General features: G+C 36.1%; 3 protein-coding genes across 6 annotated transcripts; 1 reads left to right on the forward strand and 2 right to left on the reverse strand.

The window, feature by feature from the left end:
* Positions 1–5,426: 5,426 nt before the first annotated feature.
* On the forward strand, positions 5,427–12,571 carry LOC306863522 (tissue factor-like). Its single transcript, XM_079406899.1, has 6 exons — positions 5,427–5,656; positions 5,778–5,886; positions 6,706–6,899; positions 6,993–7,177; positions 10,825–10,993; positions 11,409–12,571. The coding sequence occupies exons 1-6, from the start codon at positions 5,584–5,586 to the stop codon at positions 11,552–11,554; spliced, it is 876 nt and encodes a 291-aa protein (XP_079263025.1). The 5' UTR covers positions 5,427–5,583; the 3' UTR covers positions 11,555–12,571.
* Positions 12,572–12,645: 74 nt separating this feature from the next.
* LOC306863672 (tartrate-resistant acid phosphatase type 5-like) lies at positions 12,646–15,936 on the reverse strand (the record flags this gene model as incomplete). The annotated part of the gene is made up of 3 exons (XM_079407177.1): positions 12,646–12,885; positions 15,503–15,693; positions 15,864–15,936. The coding sequence occupies 3 exons, from the start codon at positions 15,934–15,936 to the stop codon at positions 12,646–12,648; spliced, it is 504 nt and encodes a 167-aa protein (XP_079263303.1).
* On the reverse strand, positions 15,117–26,923 carry LOC306863523 (ATP-binding cassette sub-family D member 3-like). 4 transcript variants are annotated; one of them, XR_013783692.1, is made up of 25 exons: positions 26,782–26,914; positions 26,278–26,311; positions 25,619–25,720; positions 24,794–24,882; positions 24,250–24,319; positions 23,877–23,974; positions 23,193–23,316; positions 23,046–23,102; positions 22,821–22,963; positions 22,676–22,745; positions 21,884–21,953; positions 21,698–21,795; positions 21,513–21,604; positions 21,321–21,412; positions 21,158–21,224; positions 20,999–21,062; positions 19,972–20,049; positions 19,806–19,871; positions 19,627–19,716; positions 19,382–19,501; positions 18,609–18,713; positions 18,454–18,510; positions 18,254–18,367; positions 15,864–15,964; positions 15,117–15,693 (listed from the first exon to the last, which is right to left on the reverse strand). XR_013783692.1 is itself a non-coding variant. In XM_079406900.1 (23 exons), the coding sequence occupies exons 1-23, from the start codon at positions 26,889–26,891 to the stop codon at positions 18,290–18,292; spliced, it is 1,974 nt and encodes a 657-aa protein (XP_079263026.1). In that variant the 5' UTR covers positions 26,892–26,923; the 3' UTR covers positions 17,327–18,289. The 4 variants fall into 4 exon arrangements, 3 of the variants coding, with proteins under 3 accessions (XP_079263026.1, XP_079263027.1, XP_079263028.1); XM_079406900.1 differs by lacking the exons at positions 15,117–15,693; positions 15,864–15,964 and having other exon boundaries at positions 17,327–18,367; positions 26,782–26,923; XM_079406901.1 differs by lacking the exons at positions 15,117–15,693; positions 15,864–15,964; positions 24,250–24,319 and adding an exon at positions 24,617–24,686 and having other exon boundaries at positions 17,327–18,367.
* Positions 26,924–26,931: the final 8 nt, after the last annotated feature.

Raw genomic sequence — 26,931 nt, forward strand, 5'->3', positions numbered from 1 at the left:
ATCTACTGTTGACTTCTTATCTAACATCTGTTCACAGCCTCAAGATAAGAACACAAATCCAGAGCTGCTGTCCGCTGTTTGACTCTACGCCTGCAGCTCTGAAACGGTTGAGTAATGTCTGTCCACATGTGCACCGATCCCAATAATGAACATAATTGTAAGAAAATGCAACTCTTGTTTTGTGTCACCAGAGCTCCAGCCTCTATTTGAACTAACAGCATAAAGAGTTGACAGATGAGACCCAGAGTTTAACAGGAAGTTGCTTCCAGACCTGCTATAATGGTGTGAGTAATTATACAGGACATGCCATGTGAACCTTCAGCCGATGAGGAATTTCACAGTTTCTGGAAGTGCATACACTGTCAATATGGAATTATTGAGTTTTGGGTTATCGGGGGTTTTTGCTACTTGTTACAGTAATAACAGTCGATAATAAAGTTTCAGGAGGTGTGATTCAGGATGACACACTTAAATGAGGTGTAACAATGTCTTAGTGCAACTACTGTTTCTGTCAAAACAGAAGGGTTAAACTCACAGCAAAATGTGTTTGTTTTTACTTTTTCTGTCAAGAGAACATGAAACAGATTCCATGAAATGACCTCATCAGGCCACAGGAGTCGGTTTACCTGGATTACGAGCAAATAAATTAATCTAAGATGTGAAATAACTGATCTTTTCAGTGTGTTCTGAAGGAATCTGTTTGGTTTGGCTCCTAAAATGTGTAAAGCACTATATGTATATATTTAAGTTTGAATATGAACCTGGGAAAAGGTTGAAGAAACAAGCCAAGACAAAAGAAACGTTGTCCTCGAGTTCTGAAAGTAATAACATATCTTTCATCTGCCCAGGGGACTTTCCATTGAGGCACATTTTATTGATCCTTTAATTAGGATGTTGTTTCCAATTTGGAGAGCAAAGCATGCCATGGAAATACAGGAACGTTCTGAAACATGAACAATTTGGGTGTGCGGTAAAATAACCTGATTTCCTTTTATCGTGACTTTTGTAAAATAAATGATTTAGTCAAAAAATTAAAATATACAGTCATCATTTACTCATGTTGTTCTCTCATATGATGACGGTACATTGTGACCAAATCATTTCAAACAAAAACATCATAAATGTACGATATATTGGTATCATAACTATCAACTAATATTAAAAACATTATAATTTATTGATATCAATCGATATTGAATATTCAATTACAGTCATGGCCAGAATTATTGTAAACCTTGGTAATAAGAAGAAAATCTGCATTGTTAATCCTTTTGATCTTTCACAAAAACCTAAGCTTTCATTAAAATAAAACAAATGAAAATGGGTGGAAAGTCTCACAATGAAATAAATGTTTTGCTCAATTACACTTATTGACACTCCTAGAAATTATTATGAGTAAAATGGCTTCCTGTTATGAGGAATATTTCATGGTTTTTGTGAATGTTTTGAATAAAAGGCATATTATATTTATATTATTATATTATTAGATTTTTTTATATATTTTATTAATAAGGTTATTAATAGTTTAAATGCACATTAAATCATAAATAAATAATTGCTCTGTTTTATGTAGCAAAAAAAAGGAAACACGCTGTAATCTCTGGAAAGATCAAACAAAAGCAGTTATTCGGTGTTTTTATCTTTATGAATGTTTTCCTAAACCTATCATTTTTATCACAGTGCGTAATGTGTGGTTGTTTTTTTAAGCAGCATGTGGGTTTCACAGAGTGAGTTCAGCCAAACCTCAGACTCTGACCATTGTTTCTGACCTCACATCCTCTCACAGGTTTCTACAGAAGCACTTGAGATGATCTGGGTATTAAGAGAGGTCGGAAAAACCCCAGAGGCACATGATGGGGAGGAGACACCGCAGTTGATCAGTTCTATTGTAGAAAAATGGATTATGACTTCATACGCATTTGAGGAATGCAATACTCATATACTCTATATATTTACTCATGTACTATATTTAAAAAAAACACGGGGTGTCGTTTAATTTTTATGCCGATGACACCAATCTATTTACCTTTTAAGAAGAATGATCCATTGGCCATGACCAGGGGCATCGCTGGGAATTCTGGGCCCTGTGAGTTTGCTATGGGGCCCCCCGCGATAGCAAAATCACATTCTGTAGGGGGGGTTGCGATCACGATGGGCCCCCCCCCCCTCGCCAAGGGCCCCTGTTACTCTGTTCCACTATTAGCCCCTGTCTGAAGCCCCAGCCATGACTTCTCTCTCATCTTTCTTATCCATAAATGAAGAGAAAACTGAGGTGATCGGTATCGGCCAATCAGAAAATATGACGGCCTTTCATTTTGACCTAGGACCTTTATCGGCTTTTACACAGGTACGGAATCTGGGTGTTCTTTTAGATGGCTCGCTAAATTTCGATAAACAAATTTCCACTGTGATTGGATCTAGTTTTCATCAACTCCGTACACTTGCAAAAACACTTTCTCTCTGACAAGACTTTGGAGATAGCCGTTCTTGCTTTGATTACATTGCGTCTCGATTATTATAACTCTTTATATTTGTGGCATCTCCAAAGCTCAAATTGCCCGTCTTCAATTGGTCCAGAACGCCGCCTCTAGATTCCTTCTAAAAAAGAAAAAAAGGGATCGCTCTTGAAGGCCCTTCATTTGCTGCCTGTTCAATTTAGAATACATTTTAAAAGCTTATTATTTGTATTTAAATCTCTGCACAATCAAGCACCCATCTATTTATCTGAATTGCTGCATCAGTATATCCCCCCGAGAAGCCTAAGATCTTACAACCAGAACCTTCTTTTAATTCCGCATTCCAGACTCAAGCATAGAGGTGACCGTGCCTTCTCAGTAATTGGGCCTCGCCTTTGGAATGACTTGCCAGTTGAGATCTCTTTTAAAATATAATATAAACTATATTCCATTTTCCTTTAAATAAATAATCTAATGACCATAAAAATGTATTACTATTAATGACGTATGCTTTGAATAAACCCATAACCCTAAATATCAGCACTATTTGTGTTCTCAGCATGAATGGTATAATTCAAACTGTGTGTGTTTTTTCTAATCCATCAGATTTATCGTTTTAATCTTGCAGTCAATAAAAATGGTTGATAAAATCTCATATAATCATAGCAAAATTATGTTCTAAGAACATGTTTTTTTAACATTTCCATGAAAATGTTATTTCCAAATGTTCTCTGAAAGTTCATTTCTAGATCGAATGAACATTCAATTTTAGCATTTAGCAAACATTACGGGAATATTATTTTTGAATGTTCTCTAAAATGTTCCATAAATGACATCTAAATGTTTTGTGCTAACGTTTGAGAACATTATTAAAAGGATAGTTCAACCAAAAATTATTATATCATATGATTTTTTTATCAGCTGTTTGGACATTCTGACGGCACCCATTCACTGCAGAGGACCACTGGTGAGCAAGTGAAGTAATGCAACATTTCTCTAAATCTGTTTTGAAGAACTCATCTACATGTTGGATGACCTGAGATTGAGTGCATTTTGAGTTTTTTTGGTGAACTATTCCTTTAAAGACCAGATAACATTGAATGTATATTCTATAACGTTACCTGAAGAACGTTTGTTTATACAGTAACTTAACCTTCCCAGAACGTTAGATGAAGTTCAGAGAATGTTTGCTGTTAGCTGGGCTTATACTGAAGGAGAGGTTTTATTTGGGCCTGTAAGAAACCCTGTAACAAAAGGATATTTGATAAAGCATCTTTCAAACAGCTAAATTATGACAAAGCCTAAGTTTAGGCATTAAATATCCACATTTGGCACAGCCTAAAAGTTGCACAGCCAAATGCATAAAGAGATTCTCAAACACAATGATGAGACTCACAGGAAAACCGGCTTTTTCCAGTCTGATCTTGTCTCTTAGTGGTTTTGGTGAGTTTCACTGGAAGCGCTGAGTGCTGTAAGCATTTTAACATGCAAAGCCACAGGCGAGAGTGAGGTACCAGCGTCTCATTTGCATAAGGATCTGAATGGGCAAAGGACCCCTGCTGGCATTCAGCTCTCTAGAGGTGCCAGCGTTACATACCCCCTGAAACTGGGACAGAACTGGAGTCATACTTCCCGAAATACTAATCATGAGCATGTCATGAGTAATTTATTGTTGTCATGGTGGTCATCAGGAGTTTATTCCCATAAGCAGCCTTTTTATGTGACAATGCATGATTCGATCATACACCAGCATTGAGTTTGTGTCTCATCCCTTCAAATAATGCTTAAATCACATTTTTAATTCAAATGCAACCATCTCAAAGCTGTTTATTTGCTGAACTACTGTCATTTATTCCTGATTTCAGAGTTGTTTTTAATGAGATATTAAGCTTTCTGAATCTATTGTTGTCTTTCGTAACCTGGACATAATCAAAAGCTCATGCTGCAATCGAGATGCTGCTTTTATCTGCTAGGGAGATATAAGGAAGCTACATAAGTCGACTTTTTGCACATTTTGGATCTTTGAAACATTTACTTTCATAATAACATAATAAATGCGCAAGTGTTGGCGTAAAGAGTGACTAAAGACAGAGTGTACAGGTCAAGGTTTAATGAAACGTGGAAATATTCAATAGTATTTTATTTTATTATTTTATTTTATACAATAATTTAAAATATGTGTTTATATAGAAATGGACATTTTCCAATCCTGAAAAATAAAATAAAATAAAACAGCTTTAAAATATGACTATTAAAAATATGAATTAGGTATACTTTACTTACTTTACTTTTAGTCATTTAGCAGACGCTTTTATCCAAAGCGACTTACAAATAAGAAAAAGTAACTAAAATTAAAAGTTAACACTTTGTAAATACTCTATACACACCCATTTAAGAAAATACAGAAATTAAATAAAATTGACAAATGTATCCAACAACATTTCAATAGTAAACATATAAATGAAAAAAAAAAAAAAGAAAAGCTATACTTATATCTTATTATACTTATAATTATAGTTTAAATCAACAACATTTTAAATTATTTATTATATTTAATTAATTAATTTCATTTGCATTTTAAATATCAGCAAAATCAGAGAATAATTATTAAATGATTTTATTATTATTATTATTTATTATATATATATATTTATTTAAAAAAAATGTTAGGTCAGTTAGGAATATATATATATATATACACATTCATATACAAATACATTTATTCATTTAGCTGACGCTTTTAAATAATAATTAAAATAAATAAATACATATTATTTAATAATTATATAATAAAATATTCCTTGCATTCTTTAAACACTAAAGCTCTTTAGTCGTTTGTGTAATCAACTTTATGAGTGCGGAAATCCATAAATGGTAATATGCATAAGTAGACGGGTCTGTCTGCTTATGCATATTACCATTTATGGATTTCCGCTTGTCCTAGAGGGCGGGGCTTCATTAGTGTCGCTGGAATCTGGTTGGTTTTTCTGCGCTCACACACACAACAAGGAGGACTTCATAAACCACTTGGGACGAGGTTTCACATTTATTTTTATCCTACCTGATAAAAGGAGTTTTACTTGGTCTTCGTACTGTAATTGGATTAGTATTTTCGCCTTGGGACAATATGGAAAGTAACATGAAATTTCGCATGCTTGAATTGGCCCTGGTTTTATTTTTCATGAGGTCTTGCGCCGCAGGTGAGTCGCGTACCTGTGCCCTAATGATTGAATGCGTGTTATTCAGTTTGTTAAGCAGTTATTTGAAACCATTTCTATCGTTCTAATAATCTATTGATTCATTTGCTTTTCTATTTCATAGAAATCTTTCCAAAAGCACAGAACGTAGCCTGGTCCTCTATCAATTTTAAATCCATATTAACATGGAGCCCAAAACCAAGGAATTATTCCTACACTGTTGAATTTTCAGAGTAAGTCTTCATTTTTTGTTATTATAATACAGTTAGTAGTCAGGTTGTATATCATTACCTTCATTGTCTTGAAAGCAGTATCAGAGTTATGAAAAATGTGCTAGAATTAGTAAATACACTCATTCAGGTTCAATTTAAAAATCTAATTTATTACAACACTTTAAAAGATATTGTTTCAATAATAGTGAAAAGGGTCTAAATGTGTTGCAGTTTCTTCCTGCAGGTTTATATAAAGTATATGTACAGATGAGCTTCATATGTTGCATAGGATATGTTTTATTGTAATACAACAGTGAAAAGACTCAGTTTGACTTGGCCGTTATCTAATATTACTTTGATCATATTGATTCTGAACAATCAAGTCATAATTCACTGTTTATATCAAAAGGTTTCTCACTGTGTAATCTGAAAAGGGCCATAAACTGATATGGGCAATAAAAGTGTATTACGGATATTTTTTCTATTGTTTTTAACTTTTTTATTTTACTAATTCTACTCAGTTTTCTATCAAATTCCATCAGTAATTGAATTAAAAGTGCATTGCATTTACCTCTGCATGTTGTAACAGTCGATTGATCTTGATTTAAATTTTAGTGGGTTTAGATACTCTTTTATAAATATTTAAACCTTAAAAAACTTTTATGAACTAAAAGCTCTGTATTAATCTCTCGCATGAGGCAGATTTGGCAACCCTTGCATAGTTCCACACCCATGACTTGTTACAGCAGGCACCAACCTGTCACTTTTTTCTCATGCAATATCATTTATTATTTCCAAATGTTTTCTTTACAATCTAAATGTCTGTGTAAATGACTGTAGACTGGGCCAGGACAGAGAACGGACGCCGCACTGTATCAAGATGATGGAAACTGAATGTGACCTGACTGCAGAGCTAAAAAACCTGAAGGCCTATTACAGCGCTGACATCCTATCTGAACCCATGCGGGGCATCTCCTCTGATTTGATTGAGTTCCCTCATGTCAGATCGGAGAAATTCTCCCCTTACTATGACAGTCAGTATCTTTCACAACCAACTTTACACCTTAATTTAATGACAAAAAGATATTGATCCATTATAAACATCTTCTGTTTTGATTCTCTTTCAGCTGCCATTGGCAGGCCAGAGTTTAAAATAGAAGTAAGCAGTGACAAAAGGAAGATGACTCTGCATGTAACGGACATCCCCACAACTCTCTTTAATAATGATGCCAAGAGACTGAATATTCGGGATGTTTTCGGAGACAACCTGCAGTATAAGGTTACCTACAGGAAAGCCAAGAGCACAGGAAAGGTTAGTGTTGTCTGTAAAGTGTACTATCTTTCTTTTGTCATATCTTATTTAATAAACAGACTTTTCTGACCTTTTTAAAGTCTAAAGTACTATCCTAACTTACTGTAGCCTATAAAAAAACTTTTCAAAGTTGTAAATAGAACAAAGATTACTGGGGTATGCTATTTCAGTCTTTCTACTCCAAAATTATACATTTAATTCAGTTTGTTACTGTTTGTTTGTGAAATTTACTTGCAATTTCTGAGTGAAAATTGTTCCAAGTACTTCCTTCACCTTTTTTTTTCAACTAAATAATAAACGTGTAGTCAGTTTTTGTCATTTTTGCAGGTAGAAACACTTTTTCTTTCACAGATATTTTTGTTTAACTTAGAGGGTAATTATAGTTCTAATTAAAAATTTGGCAATTTAAAAAATATTAATTTTACTCACTATGATTTATTATGTAGGGCACAATAGATACGACCAAAAATGCCAAAAAGTCTATACAACCATTCAGAAGATTTTTAAAAGAAATTGATCATTTTATTCAGCAAGGATGCAATAAATTGATCAAAACTGACTGTAAAGACAGTTATAATGTTACAAAATATTTATATTTACATTATTAAAATGCTGGCTTAAATGCTGTTATTTTGAATTTCTGTTCATCAAAGAATTCTGAAAACAAAAGCACAGTTTCCACAAAAAGGCAGCACAACTTTCATCATTGATTTAAATACATAGGATATGATGGTTTGATAGTCTGGCGAAGGGTTTGGCCAAGAATTCACAGTTCCTTAAGCAACTTGACGGTGGATGTTGCTACAAAGCCCCTGCAGCCAATCTCCACAGGGCATACGGACACTTTCCAGCCACGCTGTTTAGCATCATCTGCCATTTCCGCATATCGTAGTCGCTTCCTCTCATTTGCCTCCACCGTAGCGTCTTCCCAGGGTACTGTCTGTTCAATGAAATAGACAGACTTCAGGGCATCAGACCAAAGTACTAGATCTGGTCTTGAGTGGTGGTCACAATCTCGGCTGGGACTGTGAGTCACTGGCCTACATCAGTCAGCATCTTCCAGTCCCTGGCTCCCTCCAACCGACCAATCTTCACCAGCGAAGTGGCCCTTCTCTGCCCCGTTCCCCTGCTTGGATGAACAACATATCTTTAGTTGACGTAATGTGAGGTGTGGAGTTGGTAGATATTCTTTTGAGCTCAATTGCTGTAGCCAGACATTTCAGCACTTGGTTGTGCCTCCATGTATATCTGCCTTGAGAAAGGCTCACTTTGCAGCCGGTGAGGATGCTATTTAGACATCATGGTACCCCTAGCCATTTCCTCACATAGGAGCAGATCTTCCTTTCTATCTTCTCAACTTTTGTGAGAGGCGTATCAGCCACAGTAAGAGGCCACATCAATCGGGGCAGCAGGCCAAACTGTAGGCAGATATTTTCTTGAAGTTTGTTAAGTAGGCATCTGGTACAAGGTGCCGTGGTGGTCAGTACTGTTAAGTCATCCATATAGGCCCTGACTGTTGTTAACTGGGTGCCAGATTTTAGCCGCTCACCCCCCACTACCCATTTTGAGGCTCTGATAATCACCTCCATTGTCATGATAAATGCAAGTGGAGAGATTGTGCAACCAGCCATAATACCTGTTTCCAGCCGCTGCCATGTGGTGGTGACGTCTGCTGTACTGAGGCAGAATTGTAGATCTGTGAAATAGGCTTTGACCAAGTTTATAATGGACTCTGGTATTCTGAAGAACTCAAAGGCAGCCCAAAGGACATTGTGAGGTACTTAAGCAAACACATTAGCCAAATCGAGGAAGATGACATGAACTGAACCTGATGCCAACATGCTGGTATGCTCGAGACATCCCGAGATCCCTGAAATCCCTGCTTTCTGGGTTGCTGTATCCACGAGCTTGTTTTTATTGAGATAGATGTTCAATCTCTGAGCTATCACACTGAAGAAATATTTCCCTTCAACGTTAAGGAGGCTAATAGGCCGGAACTAGCTGATGGTTGAAGATTCCTGCTCCTTTGGTATCAATACTCCCCCAGCTCTACACCAGACCTTGGGTATCACTTGTTTTTCCCAAACCACTCTCATTAATTTCCACAGAAAGCGGAGGACATTAGGGGCATTCTTATACACCTTGTATGGGACGCCATTAGGGCCTGGGGCTGATGAAGATCTTGCTTTCTTGACTATATTCTCCACTTCCTTCCATTTTGGAGGGTTTACATCCATCTGGTGCTCTGGCTGTTCGATGGCATCTCAGCTGGGAACAATATCTGTTCATGCCTCCTTGGGTCAGAGTATGTTTTTTCCAGATGTTCCTCTAGGGCTGGCTGTGACGTCTTCAGTGTCCCTCCCTTTTTCTCCACAAATAGGGATTTTATAAACTTAAATGCATCTTTAAAGAACCGAGTTCTTGTTTGTTCTTTCCTTTTCCTTACCATCCTTAAGTGCTCTGCATGCCTTAAGGAAGTCAGTCGAGTTTTGATGTTCTCCTGCAATATGTTAATTCCCTCCTTCTCCATCTCTGAGGATTTTCTCCATTACTTTTTTTAGCTGCCTCCTCTGCTTTATTAAGCGCTCTATCTCCAGTTGCCTTCTGGACTTGTCCTCTGTAGTTGGTACGTTCTGTTTTTTCTCTCTAACACCATATCTTTCAGTTCCATACCCATATATGATGTCACCCATCCTCCCAAGTTTCTGCTCAACAGTGCCCTTCAGACTTTCCAAGATACAGCTCACATCAGCACATGGGCACACCTGAAGCTTTTTCCCGGGTTCCTTTAACGTGGTGACTTCTTGTGCGGTTCTTGCCTTCTCCATATTCATTTAATTTCCAATGTCATTAACCGTGTGATCCGTCAGTGTGTCGTCTTCCGCCCCCACTCTCATCGACACCAGGGATATTCTTCCTTTAATTCTTTGCGTAGCTAATAGTGGGTGACTCCATATACTACTTTTGTACTGGAGCCTGCTGACAAGGGTAGCTAGCCCCTGCCAGCTCCACGTGGGGTCTATTCCCTCCGGTCAGCTGTCTTTCCCTTGTTGTCAGCTATCCTTTTCCAAGCAGTCATTGGATGCATCCAGATACATTAATTTAAATACATAGGACATGATGGTAAAAAGTCCCCCAAATTGTAGGCCTCTCGCACTAGTTGGATATATATAGTTGTCACCACCAGCAGATGTTCAGGGCCACCTATGCATAAGATAGGAACCCATCTTCAGTTGTGTACCTTTGCCTCCTCAGGTGTATCGGCCTTTTAAACACAATACACCCTCCGCTAAGGCAGGCCCACCACATATATAATAATATAATAATAACATAATAATAATAAATATTTCTTGAGCAGCAAATCAGCATATTAGAATGATTTCTGAAGTATCATGTGACACTGAAAACTGGAGTAATGATGCTGAAAATTCAGCTTTGCATCACAGGAATAAATTACATCTTAAAGGATATTAAAATAGAAAACATTTATTTTAAATTGTCATACTATTTCACAATATTACTCTTAATAAATGCATAAATAAATGCAGCCATGGTGAGAATAAGCGACATTAAAACATAAAAAAAAAAAAATCGTAATTATTGCAAACTTTATATATTAAACAAATTGTATGTGTTTGCCTCTTCAGAAAGAGAAGATCAGTAAAAGCAGCATCATTGAGCTGACGGATTTGGATCAAGGAGTGAGTTACTGTTTTTACGTTCAGGCCTTCCTACCCTTCCGCGCTCAAGACAAACAACACGGCGAGATCAGCAGCTACCACTGCTCACCTGAAGACAACACATCTATCTTTGAAGGTAACACTTTCACTTTTTACACTAAAACATGGTCTTTCAGGGATTTTCAGCACAACAATCCCAGGAAATAAAAACGTTGGGAATTTTGTCTGATAGAGAGTGAATCATTTTCCCAAAATAGACACTCTCCCCTGATCTGGACTCTGGCTGTAACGCATCCCAGTATGAAGTGTCGGATGGCTGATATAGTATCATATCAGAGATTTATAAGGACTCTATGAATGTGTGATTCACAGAGACATTTAATGCAACCGATAGCACTCATAATTGATAAGAAATGTGTCCGTTGGGTGGATTGAAAATGAATCATCTCAGTGTCTAGGGACCAATAGAGCTGCAGAATTCCTGCGGTGTCCATCAAACTCCTTGAATTAAGTGTTGTGACCTTAATGATGATGATGTAATGTTTTTGCAGAGTACGGCATGGGTGTCATCGCTGGAGCCATTCTTATTATCATTTTGGCAATAACAACAATCATTATTGTCATCGTGACTTGCTGCAGACGAAGAAAGAGAGCAAAAAACGCAGGAAAAGAGGGATTACCATTGAACGGTGTGTGAGGAGTGTGGATGATCTGGTAGATCTAAATTGGACTCTCCCTTAGGGAGGATGGCATCCCGTTCTACCAGAAAACAGTGGGAAAATTGTGTTTCTGTGAAACCTCAAAATGTAGATATGTTAGACATATTATTTAGCAAGACAAGACCTTTATATTGTCAGGTGGTGGGTTTTTTAGTCTGGCACTGAACTGTACTGTATAAATACTGCCTAATTTAATCTACTTTCTAACAAATGGAAATACTCTATGGTTTATGATGGGTTTTTATTGTACGCACTTGGGAGAATCAAAATCAGAGCACATTTGATGAAAGAATACTAATTTATTTTTTTAGCTATGGTAAACTGTATTTGTATTTGTGACAGCAAAATGTTTTGTTAAGTTTTAGCACATTGCAACTGTACATGGCTAACCAGCAACCATAAAATAATGTTAAATCTGGTTTATTGTTGCCATTTTGATCAACTTTATCATTATTCTACAAACCTGTGAATCCAGTAGGAGTGGTACTGATGTGGATTTATTTTTTGTTTTAATAAAACTGTTATATATACAAAACTGCACATGTGGACCAATTAGCATTTTTCTAACTTAAAAGGACATGTTTCATATTGAAACTTATTTTTCAAGTCAAACTCATTTAGATGTCTAACAATTAAGAAGCTCAATGTCGCCCCCAATTGTAAATGAGTAGAATTCCATTAAATGTGACTCGTCTATTGAATATTTTTAAGTGCAAGTCTCATTTTAAGTCTAATTTCGTGAAAGAATATATATTAGCTCATTGGTCTTTTGAATTACATCCCATCTGACTTCAAACTCACATTTGCAACTTTAATCTTTTATAAATAATTTGTTGTCTATACAAAGTCCAAGACCAGTGTACTGTATTATTCCAATAATCTCAGCAATAAAAACATTATATTTTGTACATAGCAAGCTGAACAGAAATTTTAAACTAAAAACTAAATTAAAATGTACATACAAATATACAATAAAGAATTGCTGGTGCAATTAGAAAGAACTTTTGGCACAGTGACTGTTATGTTCATTGAGAGCAGACTGGGGCAAATGTAATAATGATGTCAAAAGTTAGATGTTGCGTTTTGGGACGGATGTCTGGTACACACACTTCCCCTCTTCCTGGATGTCATTTATCAACATCTCACTTGTGTTGACTTCAAAGTACACAAACGCTCCTGTCGTCTGATTGACTGCATTGGAGAACAGCTGCCAAGATGACGGGAAGCTGTTTTTGTTGTCAGTGTAAATATCCGCATTAATTCCAGTTCCGCTGACAACGTATGAACTTCCATCGTCTTCTCTGATAAACTGATGAAAGAGAGAACATTTTTAAAAACTAAGGTTTATATTTCAATTGCATGATGCTGATGTTTTAGTACCCATAAAATACACTATTAAGGCTTTAATAAATTTGTAAAAAAATAATAAAATAAAATAAAAGTAATAACCCCCCCACAGAAAAAAACCACTACACTGTAAAAAAAAAAAAAAAATGTTGAGCCAACTTAAAATTTTAAGGCAACCAGCTTCAGCAGATTTTTGAGTTTTCAAAAAGTTGAGAATCTCCTACAAAAATAAATTGAGAGAACTCAAAAATCTACTGAAGCTGGTTGCCTTAAAATTTTAAGTTGGCTCAACATTTTTTTTTTTTTTTACAGTGTAATAGCTGAAAATGTATGCACCCTCAGGCCTTCCTATGTATAGATGATTATTTTTTTTTCATCAGAACAGATTTGGAGAAATTTTGCATTACTTGCTCACAAATGGATCAAAGCATCACAATAATCCACAAGTAATCCACACGCCTCCAGTACATCGATTAATGTCTTGTGAAATGAAAAGCTGCATGTTTGTAAGAAACAAATCCATAATTTATGCATTTTAACTTTAAACCATTGCTTCTGGCGAAATGATCTGTCCATAATCCATAATGACGCTTCCTCCAGTGAAAACGTCCATCCCCTGTTGTCCTCTCACATAAATCCAACAACATATTTGTTTAGAACTGTTTTGGTTTTGTCTTTTGTAAATGGTGCCTGATCTGTGCATATTTCTCTCCTGATTCAGATGAGTTGACTTTTTCACTGGAGAAAGCAATATTATGGTTAGAGAACTCGTATTTTAGCAGGAAGCAACAGTTTTGACAGAATCAGTTCTTACAAAAATGCAACTTTTCACTTCACAAGACCTAAAGGGATAGTTCACCCCAAAATGAAAATTCTGTCATCATTTACTCACTCTCAAGTAGTTCTAAACCTGTATGGAAGTCAATGGTGCCCCAGAACTGCTCTGTTTCCCACATTCTTCCGAATATCTTCCTTTGCGTTCAGCAGAACAAAGACATTCGTACAGGTTTGGAACTACTTGAAAGAAAGTTATTCTTACATTTACTTTCTAAGATGTTGCATCAAAAAGAAACCTGAACGTGGACACTTTTACAATTATTCTAAAAGGCCTTTTACTTGCTAAAAAAGTATAAGATATCAAACAGACGACATAAGGCAAGCTTTTTTAGCAAAGTTTTGAACATTTAGAGGCCTTAGAAATTCATGTATCAATCCATTTTAAACATTTCTTCTTCATGCTGCTCAGAAAACAGCAGCATTTACGACTGCAGTGACATAAGGGCAAGTAAAGAATGACAGATTTCATTTTTGAGTGAACTATCTCTTTAAGAGCTAGGCAGTTGCTGGAGTGTTTTCAAGCTCATATCTGGGATTTAGGAGGATGTGATTGTGGATCTGAGGCGGTGAAGAAGTGAGAGAGAATAAATGAAAGAATGTGACAGTGGAGGAGTGGAAGCAGTGTGGCAGGTCAGGGCCTTTAAAAACATGCCCTAAAATTCCTGATACAGGACTAATGTTTGCCCAGTAAAAGCATTCAAATATTATATATTATAAATAGTAATTATTTAAAAAAAGTCATATTTTTATTGACATACATTATGCAATCAAGTTATTTTACATACAACTGGCCATGGTTTTACTATGGTAACTGTGGCACAAATGTTACAGTTTCATACAAAAGAATTCAAAGAAAAGTACTATGGCATTTTTTGCATTAATTTGGAAATACCATGTAATATCTTGTAAATACCATTGTACTTGAATTTGAGTGCCATGGTATATACATATGAAAGTACTACGGTATTGTCAAATGATACCATCACAGTACTTTTTGTAAGGGATGTAAAGGCAAGATATTATCATGGTATAAAATATATCAAAGCACTCTGGACCCTCAATGTAGCATGGTACTTTTTGTTATTTTATTTTATTTTATATTTATTAATGTGTTTAGATTTAAAATTTCAGTTATCATAGTTAAAATATAACAATTTTCAAATATGGTGATGAGGATCCATCCTTGGTTTTACTTGTGTTTACTACAAATGCAGCAGGTAAACCATATAAAAAATACCATAAAAAACATTGTACCCTGGTCCCTTTTATTATTTTATTTTATATTTTTATTTCATTTATTTTTTTATATTTTATTTCATTTATTTTTTATTTATTTTTAAATTTTATTTTATGTTTGAATTGAATTTATAATTTAATTAAATTTTTTTATTTTATTTGTGATGACTGAAGAGGAGTAATTCACTTTTACTTATGAATAGGCCAAAAGCTGTACTGTACTCTGTTCTTCTGCCACTAGAGGGACCAATTCATCTGTCACACTGACTACATCAGGTGAGCAGAGAGTGTGAAGACAGTTCACTGAGCTGAGGTACCCTGCACACTATCACCGTCTGCTCTTTAACCTGTCTGATCCTGGTTACACCATCAAACTTTGAAGCTGTACTGCCAGTTATACACATTCACCTGAGAAAACCCTACATTTTGCATGACAGATCCCTCAAAACAGTGCAAATTTCACAAGCAGAAATTTAGGAGGAGATGAATCCCACAACTGAGTTAACCTTAAAGCGGGTGTCATCTACGTCTCTGACCCCGCCGAAGTAGAAATTATCTCCAAGACTGAGGACAAAGTCCAGCCCTGAGCTCTCAGCGATTCTGCCCAGTTCATTGGCCGTGTCAAACTCATGCGGTGTGTAGTAGGGGTATATAGGAAGTCCACCCCAGTCTCCAATCCCAACAAACTTCAGAGAAGCTGAAGAGAAACAAAACATGTAGATATAGAGTTTATATCAATGCATATTCAACAGACTCAAAGTGAACTCATTTCACACTCGATCACATGAAAAATCCTTACTGCTCTAGAAATCAAGTGGTATGTTTACACAAGATTATAATAAAGAAAATACATCAGAAATACTCAACCTCGTTCATTCGCCTGACATGTAGTGTAGAATGTCTGAAGGCAGGAGATAAGAAGGAAGGCCAACCACACCATATCATGCTTTCAGAGGGCTGATCTGATCCTGCAATAATAATAATTTTGATTTTTTTAAAATAACATGATCAGCTACCAAACAACATGTTCATAAAAATAATTATTGTAATTATTAAATAATAAAAAATATTTATTACACACATCTCTCGCTCGCTCGCTCTCTCTCTCTATACATAGGCTATTTTATTTTTTTAAATGGCATCAGCTGCTAGCAAAGTAAAAAAATGCAAGACAACAACAGCAAAAATAAAGTAGTTCTTGTTTAATAGTATAATGTTTTAAACAGTTTAATTATATTATAATTTTAACAATCCTACCAGTTACAAACCAAACATAAGACTGATTACTAATAATTGTTTTTTGTTCTGTATTATTTCAATAAGAATTTAAACTAAACTAGTAATAATATGCAATATTTTACACATACAATTTTTTTTTTTTAAATATTTCTCAAATATAATTCTCAATACAGTGTTTTTCAGTGTGTTACTACGACAGCCACTGCAAATCTTTAGTAACAGAATTATTTGCAAACCCACTGGTAATGTACCGATGCTTATCAAGCAGATATGTGCTTTATACGGAGAGTTTACAGTGGAAGCTCTCCAGCAGACCTCATAAATCATTAACTCACACTGAATAGCAAGTCATGCACTGCCTACAGTACAAAAAAAATGCAGTCTTCCATGTGGTGCCAGTGTGCAGTGATGGTATCAGATATTAATACTACGCTGATATATAGGCTGCCATTGTACTAAAGAATGCACTACCAGTTAAAAGAATGATTTCTGAAGGATCACGTGACACTGAAGACTGGAGTAATGATGCTGAAAATATAGCTTTGCCACAACATTAAAATATATTTAAATAGAAAACAGTCATTGTACTAAGATTTTACAATATTGCTGTTTTTACTGTATTTTTGTTCAAATAAACGTAGCCTTGGTGAGCATAAGAGACTATGAATTATTCCCCGCCTTTGACTGGTAGTCTACATGTGCAATGATGTTTGCATGGTAATGTCACAGAAGACTTTTAAACCAATAAAATGTGATTGAGGTTTGAAACACAGTACAATGAATCAGGTAAATCCAAAATATCAAATGGAATTTCTCAATCACTTTTGGCCAATAGGACATTTAAGTTTGTGTTTTACCACCTTTAGCCAAGACTAGAAAAGGGTGAAAGGTCAAAGGAGTGTCTAATCCTAACGACCTTTCACTTACATTTGAAGTGTGTTAAAAAAGTTCAATATTCATCTTTTCAAAGACTTCCTAAAGTAACTATAATGTGCAATAAACCAGTCCAACTGAACTCACACTCTCCTGAAATCATCAACACAATCTATAACCATCTCTTCAAGATAAAAAAAGACCACTAACAGACTTCATAGTATCAATATCTCCTTTTTTAATGAAAACATACAGCAAAGTGGTTCACTTGCTTAATGTGTGAAGTGCGACGACAATGTTTCTGACAGTTCTTACACACAACAACCGTTCCGGATTCCTTCCACATCAAGAAATGCCAACAGTGCTGGAGTAAACAAGTGCATAGGCAACTTCTCATCGATTACAGACATCTAACAGTTGAACAAGGCTTCCTGGTTTTCCAAATTACCATACCAGGTAAAGTGCACCAAAAAACAACTCGCACACATCCAAGACCACCCAACCATGCTGCAGTGAGCACGAAAGGCCACTTAGTAGCTTAAAGAAAGGCTTAGCTGATGAGAAAAAGGCAATATTTGATCATTATGTATCTAACGCTCGGTTCAGTCCGGTGGCATTGATTTGTGTGAGCCTATACAGACAAATTTCATTTATTAAAAACAAAATTAGTGCACAGACACAAGATGCATTTCCTTGGCATACGCTCTCATGCGTACTTAACGGATGTCCTATAAATTGGACTGCTTAAATTACAAAATTATATACAATCACTGAGGACAAAAGTAGTGCTAATAAATCTCTAAACACAATTTCATCCCAAAAAAGTTATGATGATTAAAAACAAACTCCTAGATTAGGTTGGCAGGTGACTCCTTAAAGAGACAGTTCACCCAAAAATTTTACTAATTTACTGGCCTTTTTTTCCAAACTTGTATGTGCTTCTTTCTTCTGTTGAACACAAAAGGAGATATTTTAAAGAATGTTGGCTATTGACTTCCATAGTATGAAAAAATACTATGGAAGCCAATGGCTGCCGTCAGCAGCTATCTTATTTTGGTTTCAAAAGAAGAAAGAGTAAATTTTGACAGAATTTTAATTTTTGGGTGAACTGTCCCTTTAAGAAGTGAACAGTTAGGGACCCTCACTAGGGCTGCTGATAGTATAGTGCTGTTGTTTTTCCTCTAAGAGCCGAACTCCACAGTTTCAGGGGTGATGGGTTTGAATTCATAGCTTCCTCTGCCATCCATATGGAGGTAGAACTGGAAAGAAAAAGGACATTTTGTGATTAAGTATATACGGTCAATGTTGGTAAAAATTGATGATGGGAAACCAGCGCTGATCTCACCTCATGATGCTTCCACAAGGACTTTCTGTGAGAGACTGTGAACAGGGTGATGCCAACCTGAGGATCAAGAAGAATAAAGCACACATGTAGGGATATTTCAGCAAAATACACTGAAATATGATGAGAAAGTCTCTTTGGGATAGAGAAATGCGCACCTTTCTGCAGTGAGTGTAGATGTAATCCTCCACATCTACGCTCACGGCACTGGTGCACTCATCCAGGATGGCAAACTGGGGCTTGTGGTAGAAAAGCCTGGCCATCTATGAAAAAAAAAACTCATTTATAAGTATACAAATGTCATTTGCATAATATTGACAATAAAATGCAGCAAAGTTTAGTGGAAATCCATGTGGAGTTTGAGGGATTTGTCCTATCTGAACTGGTCTGTGTTTGATGTTTATTATATACTACAGTTCAGGATGATATCAGGGTTTTATGAAACAATACCTGTATTTTTTATCAGGTTAGAAAGAGTTAACGTAATTTCAGCATTACTGGAACTATTTATTGTAGATCCAAAGAACTCTTTATACATATTAATTAGAAAAACTCTGACCTCTCCCGCTTGACTGCTGTAATGTAATTTAAAAACCACAAAACTATTGAAAACAAATGACTAATGAAAAAAATATTTTTTTTGAGCCCATGGATGGCAAATCTCTAATTTGTTTTCTTATAACTACAGTAATTCTGATGATTCCAACATGATGCGACTCAGTCTAAGTGCGGATGTGCAATGGCATTGTAAAAGATCTGGGTTTTAACATAAATTGTTGTGAAGTGGTTCAAAAACAGGATGTTAACGAGACATCAGTGCCATTGACTTCTGTTTGTCCCATGAGAACTGCCCTTGCAGTTACTGGAAGTCATTTTGCATTACTGTACATGTATGGGACTTTCTTTGCGGTTGTTAAAAATGTCTGTTTACCGCCATTCTCTGCTTCTCTCCTCCACTGAGCACATCCATCCAGTCCTGGACCATGTCCCACGACCTCTCTCTCTCCAAAATGTGTCCTAACTGGACATTGTCCAGGTATTCCTTCAGCACCTGCCGAAAAAAAACAAAAAACAGGAATGAAAATGGATTATTATGAAATATATATAAGTGGATCAGCACATGTTAAAGGGTTTCGGATAAAAAAAATAAAATAAAAAAAAACTAGTTTATAGTACCTGGTCAGAGATGCCTTTCTTCCTTTGGTCCTCATGGGTGTCTGGGTAGATCACCTGATCCCTCAATGAGCCGAGGGTCATGTAAGGCCTCTGAAAACAGACAAAAAAGCCAAGTTATTCAGATGTTCTGCCATGGGTAAAGTGGTTTATGTGCTGTAAAAATCTGGCTAAAGTTTCACCTGAGGGACGTAGAAGAGCTTCCCCCTCTCTGGTTTTGTCAAACTCCCACCAAACAGCGGCCATAACTAGAGAGAGCCCGAAAACCCATTATTTAGCAGATAATATGGAAGAATTTTCACAAAAGCGAGGGCAGAATTTCAGTCCGAGTATCCAAGAAGTTCTCACCTCTCCAAGAACCCGGAAAAGTGAACTCTTTCCGCACCCGTTGGGACCACACACCAAAACATTGGCTCCGGATTTCACCTTTAAAGAGCAATACACAATAGGATGAGCACACACACATTAACTGTACAAACATTACTCTAACAGGAACGGAAGCCTGTTTCCATCCCTGTCTAAAAAGTAAGGTTAAGGTTCTTGTGAAATAAAGTTTAAAAATAAAACGCTATAATTTGCAATTGCAAGATTTAAAGTCAATCATGAAATACACAGTACTATGCAAGCCCGTTTCCACCCCTGAATAAAAAAAAAGGTAATTGTGACTTTTCTCTCACAATTTCTTTTTTTTTTCATGCAATTGTGAGTTTACAACACACAATTTTGACTTGTTTTCTCAAGTTATAAAGTCAGGATTGCGAGATATGAAGTCGCAATTGTATGTTATAATTAGAATTGTGAAATAGAAACTCAAATTCAAAAACAAACAAACAAACAAAACAAAAAAGAAGCCAGAATTGCAAGATATTAACTTTTTTCCTCAGAATTGTGGGATATACATACTCGCAATTATGAGAAATACAGTCAGACAAAAAGTGAGATAAAAAGTCACAATAACCTTTTTTAATGTTTTATTCAGCGACAGAAATTGGACTCCATATTATACATTTGCAATTATGAGAAAGTTGCAATTGCGAAAGCAGTTGTAAATCTTATAAGCAAGTCCACAATTGTGAGAAACAAATATTAGTCGCAAATTTTAGATATAGAGATGCAATTACGAGAAAAAGTTGCAAATGAGAGATATTTAAAAAAATATCACAATATAAGAATTAGTTGCAATAATAAAAACTACGTCACAATTGTTAGATATAAAGTTGCAATTTTGAAAATGTTGAAAACATAAAAGTTGCAAATCAGAAAACTTTGAGATGCAAAGATGTGAAAGGTGCAAATACGTAAGGGTCAATATTGTTTTGTTTCATTAATTGCCACTATACTTGCATCTGATTTGTAGAAATAATGTGAAACACACCTCAAAACTCAGATCTCTGATCAGAATGTCTCCATTAGGTGTAGCCAGGGGCGTGTGATCGAACCTGATGAGAAATTACATATTAAAATTAGCATAGTCGTTTCTCCTAACAGTGAAGCTCTCAATCTGAGATAAAGAACTGAAGGAAGCTGCTCTTACTTGATGATGTTGTCTACATTGATGATTCTTCCACTTCCAGGAATCAGTGTGAGCTTTTCTGAAGCATCTGTTTATAAAAAAACATGAAAAAAAAAAATCTATTTAAATCAATTACATAGCTCTTTGAAGTTTGTTTTGGACTTCAAGAGTCTCTGAAGCTCACCCTTCTCTGACTGAGACACCATGGTGCGTTCGTATTTCCCAGAATTCAGCTCTTTCAGGACCCTCATGAGCTCAGTGATGCGAGCGGTGAAGCTGAAGGGAAAACAAAGTCATTTTATAGCATCAAATGTACCAAGTTTGAATTAAATGGCAAGTAACCATGGTGCAAGGCGATGAGGATGTGAACTTTTACCCTGACAGTCGCGTCATTTCTCTGCCTGCAAGAACGATTCTGCCCAACGCCTGTGACATACGCAGCAGCATACGGCCGCTCTGGTAGTAGTCCTGCAGGAGAACATGTCAAGATTTAAATGCAATGTGAAAACAAGTGATAGCCACTAACTAGGAATAATCGTAATATCAGGAGTCAAGTTTTACCTCCAGCAGTTCAGCATGTGAGCTCGTCAGATGTCGAGGATGAGATAAATCAAGGAAAGGACGACTGACGACTAAATACCCAACAACGGTAGCGAAATCTGGAACAAGACAGCACAATTTAGTCATCTTTTACTGCCCATGATCATGTATATTTTTTTTAGAGAAGACAATGAAACATCCTCTTACACTTGGCAATAATGCTATCCACCATTCCCATGGAGAAACGGAAGAAGATGAAATTGTGCAGATGATCGACCTGCAAACAAACTCAGATGAGCTAACAAACTCGGATGCAAGATGCAAACCTATATGTTATAGATTACTAGCCAATATTAGAGTATTGGATATTTAATTGTGTATGCGCAGGTATTTTTATTACCTTTAATACTTTAATTACTTTTAATTTAATCTACTATTATTAAGTTTTTAGATTACCTTTGCCACAAAATTAATTAAAAAAGACATACTAATAATTGAATAACACTGTTAAATGTAATCAAAATAAATATTAATTTGTCAATGTACATTATAATGTTGTAATGCCTAAATTCACTTGCAATTTAAAATGAATCATTTTAGTCCAGACAAGTCAAAATGTACAAAATGTTTATAATAAGCAAGTACACCATGAACCCATTTTCCAAACTGTGTTTTTGGCTTGTCCTGAATCACTACGGTGCACCTATTATAAGTGTTTATATTCAGACTATTTTAGACTGGTTCGGGTAGGTACGGCTGCGGAGTAGCCCAGTAACTGCATGATTCGTCAGACATAAACAGAGAGAAGTAGTTCCAGCTACAATGTTCTTCTGCAAAACGTACGCAGTTCTATTTATTAACCACTAGACTGGCAAAAGTTACAGACTGCAGCTTTAAAATCAGTCAAATAATTATTGGCTTATCGGTAATTTATCGGTAAATACTGATGCAACCCTTTTGATAATAAACACTCACTGATTTGTACAGTCATATACTCACCAGTTTCTTGAAGGTTGAATGAATTGTCTGTTTCTCCCTTACATTTCCATTGTAGAAGGCAATCTCTTCACTGGGAAGGAAATAAAAACATTTGAGTATACATCAAAATTTGAGAAAAAAAAATTATAGCACAAAAATAAATCACCTGTTTGTGATGAGACGAGAGTTGACGTATCGGTATTCTCCTTCGTACTTCTGTTCTGTCACTGTCATCTTCCCGATCGGCCTGCGCAGACGGGTCAGGAAGAGGCCAGAGATCAGCAGGTAGGCCATCATAGTTGCAGGACCCTGTGCAAAGACACCAAAAGGTCCTCAAAACGTCTAATGGCATTGATCTAGAATAGATTTTCCCAATGTCTTGCACTCTCACCTGAGCACCGATTGCTGTTGTCAATTTGAAAATGTATAAACCGATATCCAACAGGGGCTGGAGGGGGAAAAGCAAGAAGAACTTAGCAAATGCCGGGAAATATACTGGGAAAGTAAAATGGATATTTTGGACAAAGGGGTGTCGTACCTTGCTGAGATTGGAGTAAAGATCCACCACACTGTTACAGAACCTTTCCACATCCTGTGTCAGCAGCTGATCTGCATTAGCAATGCGGTTATCCAGGTTTCCCATTTTGTAGTATGTATATCCCCTGTGAACCCAAAGATAATGACATTAGTAACTAGACTTTTACATTTTCTCTTTAGAAAGAATCACATTTCACAACAAATTAACTTTTTTCTCACTTTGAAAGAAAACAAATGTCACCTCTGTTGAACAATCTGGTTCATACCATATCGGTTATTGGCCGATAGTATTTTTTTTTTTTTTACATTTTAATAATATTTTTTATATATGGCCTTTGTACAAAGTGCTTAGCTATTATTTTTTAAGATTAAAAATTTTAACGTAATCTTCATCAGATCTTAAAATTGAAGTATTTTACATACTTGCCATTCTAATTGTAGCGATGCCCAAATCTAAAATAATAAATTAACATTAATACGTTTTTTACACAAAATTATTTTGAATTTTAATATCAGCCATTAATCAGAATTTCAATGTCAATGCATCCATTTTAATAATTTGTATTTAAGATAATCCAGCTAATCCAGTATGAGCAAATATAATAGTAATGTTTGTTTTGCGAAAACAGCATTTCCGTGAAGAATATTTCAGTTGGAATAATGTAATGGCAGTGATGGGCCTTACTTCAGGTACTCATCGTAGAGATGTTTGGTAAGTCTCACACGAAAGCACAGCTTCAGTTCATTCAGGCCCAACTTCAGGAAGTTGTTCACCAGGGCGATCTGAAAGATTGAAATGCAACCATTTACCAATCTGAATGTTTTCATAGCAACAACTTCAAACAATTCTTGCATGCTGCTCTCTTACTGATATTAAACAAATGTATTCTAGCCTCAGAGATGTTTCTATGTAAACAGGAAGCATATATTAGTTTGGTTGTTTGCTTAAGGTGGTTATTTGGAAGCAGTTTTAATTTTATAGTTTAGACAGTTAACATTCTCAGAACTCCTCTGACTATTAACAATTACTACCAACTTTGATAAAAGCAGAGACTTACAACTGGCATGGCCGTGATAAAGTTGAATAAGTACTTCTTGAAACCTTTAGTGGACCGACCAATGATCGCACTGCAAACCACAACATGCACGCAAACACATACAAACATGGTCGGAGTTAATACAGAAGCGAATAAAACACTCATCCCGCTGGCCTGTCCTTCATGTGCATGAACAAAATTAATGCAAATGATTTTTGAGGAAGCACACATTAACAAAACACAAATGTGCATTTAAACTGCAGACCAGAGGAGATCTGAGAGGTGAGCATGTGAGGAAACACAATGGACTGGTTCAGTGATGTAAATCACATGACACATCTGTAACAATACATTAGTTTTCACAGCACATGAAGATACAGTAAATTACCCCAGGAATGACAGTCAGGTAGGAATAAAAGTGCCTCTTGAATAGTTTGATATCTCTGCTAATGATTCCACTGTTAAAATGTCAAAAATACAATCAAATCACATTAAATCAATATTTAGCTGGGTGCTTGACGTCTTTGCAAAATGTAATAGTTTGAGATCTTGATCCATACGGTACCTTTCAATCATAGTGCCGTTCTGAATCATCCAGACGTCGCAATAGGTTCGAGTCACAAGCATTAGTGCAATCAGGAGCAGGTACCATGTCTGTGCCATACAAACAAATAAATTAATAAATAAATAATGTGAAAAATAATAATTAGCTGAAATGCTTCACTTTTTTTAGCAGATAGATATGCACATTATCCTATAAGTTTGGAGTCAATACGTTTTTATGTTTTAGAAGGAGGTTTCTTATGCTCACCGTGTAATTATTTTATAAAACATATAGTATGAACATTAATATTGTGAAATATTATTACTATTTAAAACAGCTGTTTTCATTTTGAATATGTTCTCATTTAATTTAATTCTCTGATGGCATTTTCAGCATCATTACTCCAGTCTTCACTGTCACATGAAAATGTCACAGAAATCATTCCAATATGCTGATTTGCTGAACAAATATTATCATCAACGTTCAAAACGGTTGTGCTGCTTAATATTTTTGTGGAGATTTCTTTGATGAATAGAAATTTTAAAAGAATAGCATTTACTTGAAGTGCATTTTTTCAACAATGTAAAAGTCTTACTGTAACTTTTGATCAATTGCTGAATTATAATATATATATATATTTATATTTATATATATATTGTTTTTTTTTAAAGCAGTGACCCCAGGAATGTGAATGGTAGTGTATAAAATGCATAGTTTCTGAGTTCAGAAAAAAAATGCACAAGAAAATGTGCTCTAGCAACACCAAGTACAAAATCATGTTCTTGGCTATGACAAAGTAAAGGAAACCTTGAATTTCATGAAACCTTTCATGAAGCCAATTCTCACCTCTTTGCTGAGGAATCTCGGCACCATAATCCTGACGATCCGTGAGATGCGGATAAAAAAGAGCTTGTCCACAGCAGCTCTCTCTTTCTTGCCATCTTTCTGCTGGTTTTAAAGCACAAGAAGTGTTGAAAGTCAAAGGAAACTCATGAAATATAGTCCCAGTCAGATCTTTAACTAAATAGCGGGAAGTCGTGGCCTAATGGTTAGAGAGTCGGACTTGTAATCGAAAGGTTGCGGGCTCGAGTCCCCGGCCGGCAGGGATTGTAGGTGGGGGGAGTGAATGTACAGCGCTCTCTCCACCCTCAATACCACGACTGAGGTGCCCAAACCGAACCCCCAATTGCTCCCTGGGCGCCGCAGCATGGCTGCCCACTGCTCCGGGTGTGTGTGTGTGTGTGTGTGTGTGTGTGTGTGTGTGTGCATTTGTTCACTACTCACTGCTGTGTGTGTGCACTTGGATGGGTTAAACGCAGAGCACCAATTTCGAGTATGGGTCACCATACTTGACAATACGTCACGACTTTACTTTATAGTCAAGATTGCAGCTTGCATATTACATTATTCATCTGACATTACATTAAAGCAACTTACACTACATTCTGTGTATACAGTTTTTATCAGTTCATTCATGCAGAGATCAATCGATACAGTTTTCTTACCTCTCTGTTCAGATCATTTGAAGAACCCTTCTTCCTGTTGAGGATGATGAAAAAATCTATATTAATAATAAATATGAAGCAATACATAAATATTGCCGTTTTTCTGTCATAGGTATGCTTGATGCTGAATCACAAACCTAGAGTTCAAGGTGCAAGTATAAATCATTCTTGAGTATAAAAAGTTTGAATGCAAACTGTGGCAACATTTATCCAACAACACTGTCCTTTTATGAATGAGTCCATTGTTGGACAGTGAGACTGCAACAAGCATAATCATGTTCAATAAACTTCATATGGATGATACAGACTGTATTTCATGATATAGGATGTGTCTCAAAACCTACCTACTGTACACTAGATAGCTCATTAGGTTTTGACACATGGCCATAATGTTGGTCAGGACTCTTTTTGCTGTAGTTGAACCGGGGTCACTCTGACACTGACTGAATCTGATTTCATGATCTGATTTCATGCATTAGGTACTTTATGTGTGTTTTCACATACCTGTTCAGTCCAGCGGATCTTCGTCTCTGCTTTAGGAAGTATAAAACGAGTAGGATACCGCCAGCTACAGCAGAGTTCTTCGCTGTCAAGTACTTACTGACGGCCGCCATGTTTCCTACAGAGACAGCCGGAGAACAGCGACGCACTCAA

The sequence above is a fragment of the Barbus barbus genome (assembly GCF_936440315.1).
Source record: "Barbus barbus genome assembly, chromosome: 44".
Classification (NCBI taxonomy): Eukaryota; Metazoa; Chordata; class Actinopteri; order Cypriniformes; family Cyprinidae; genus Barbus; species Barbus barbus.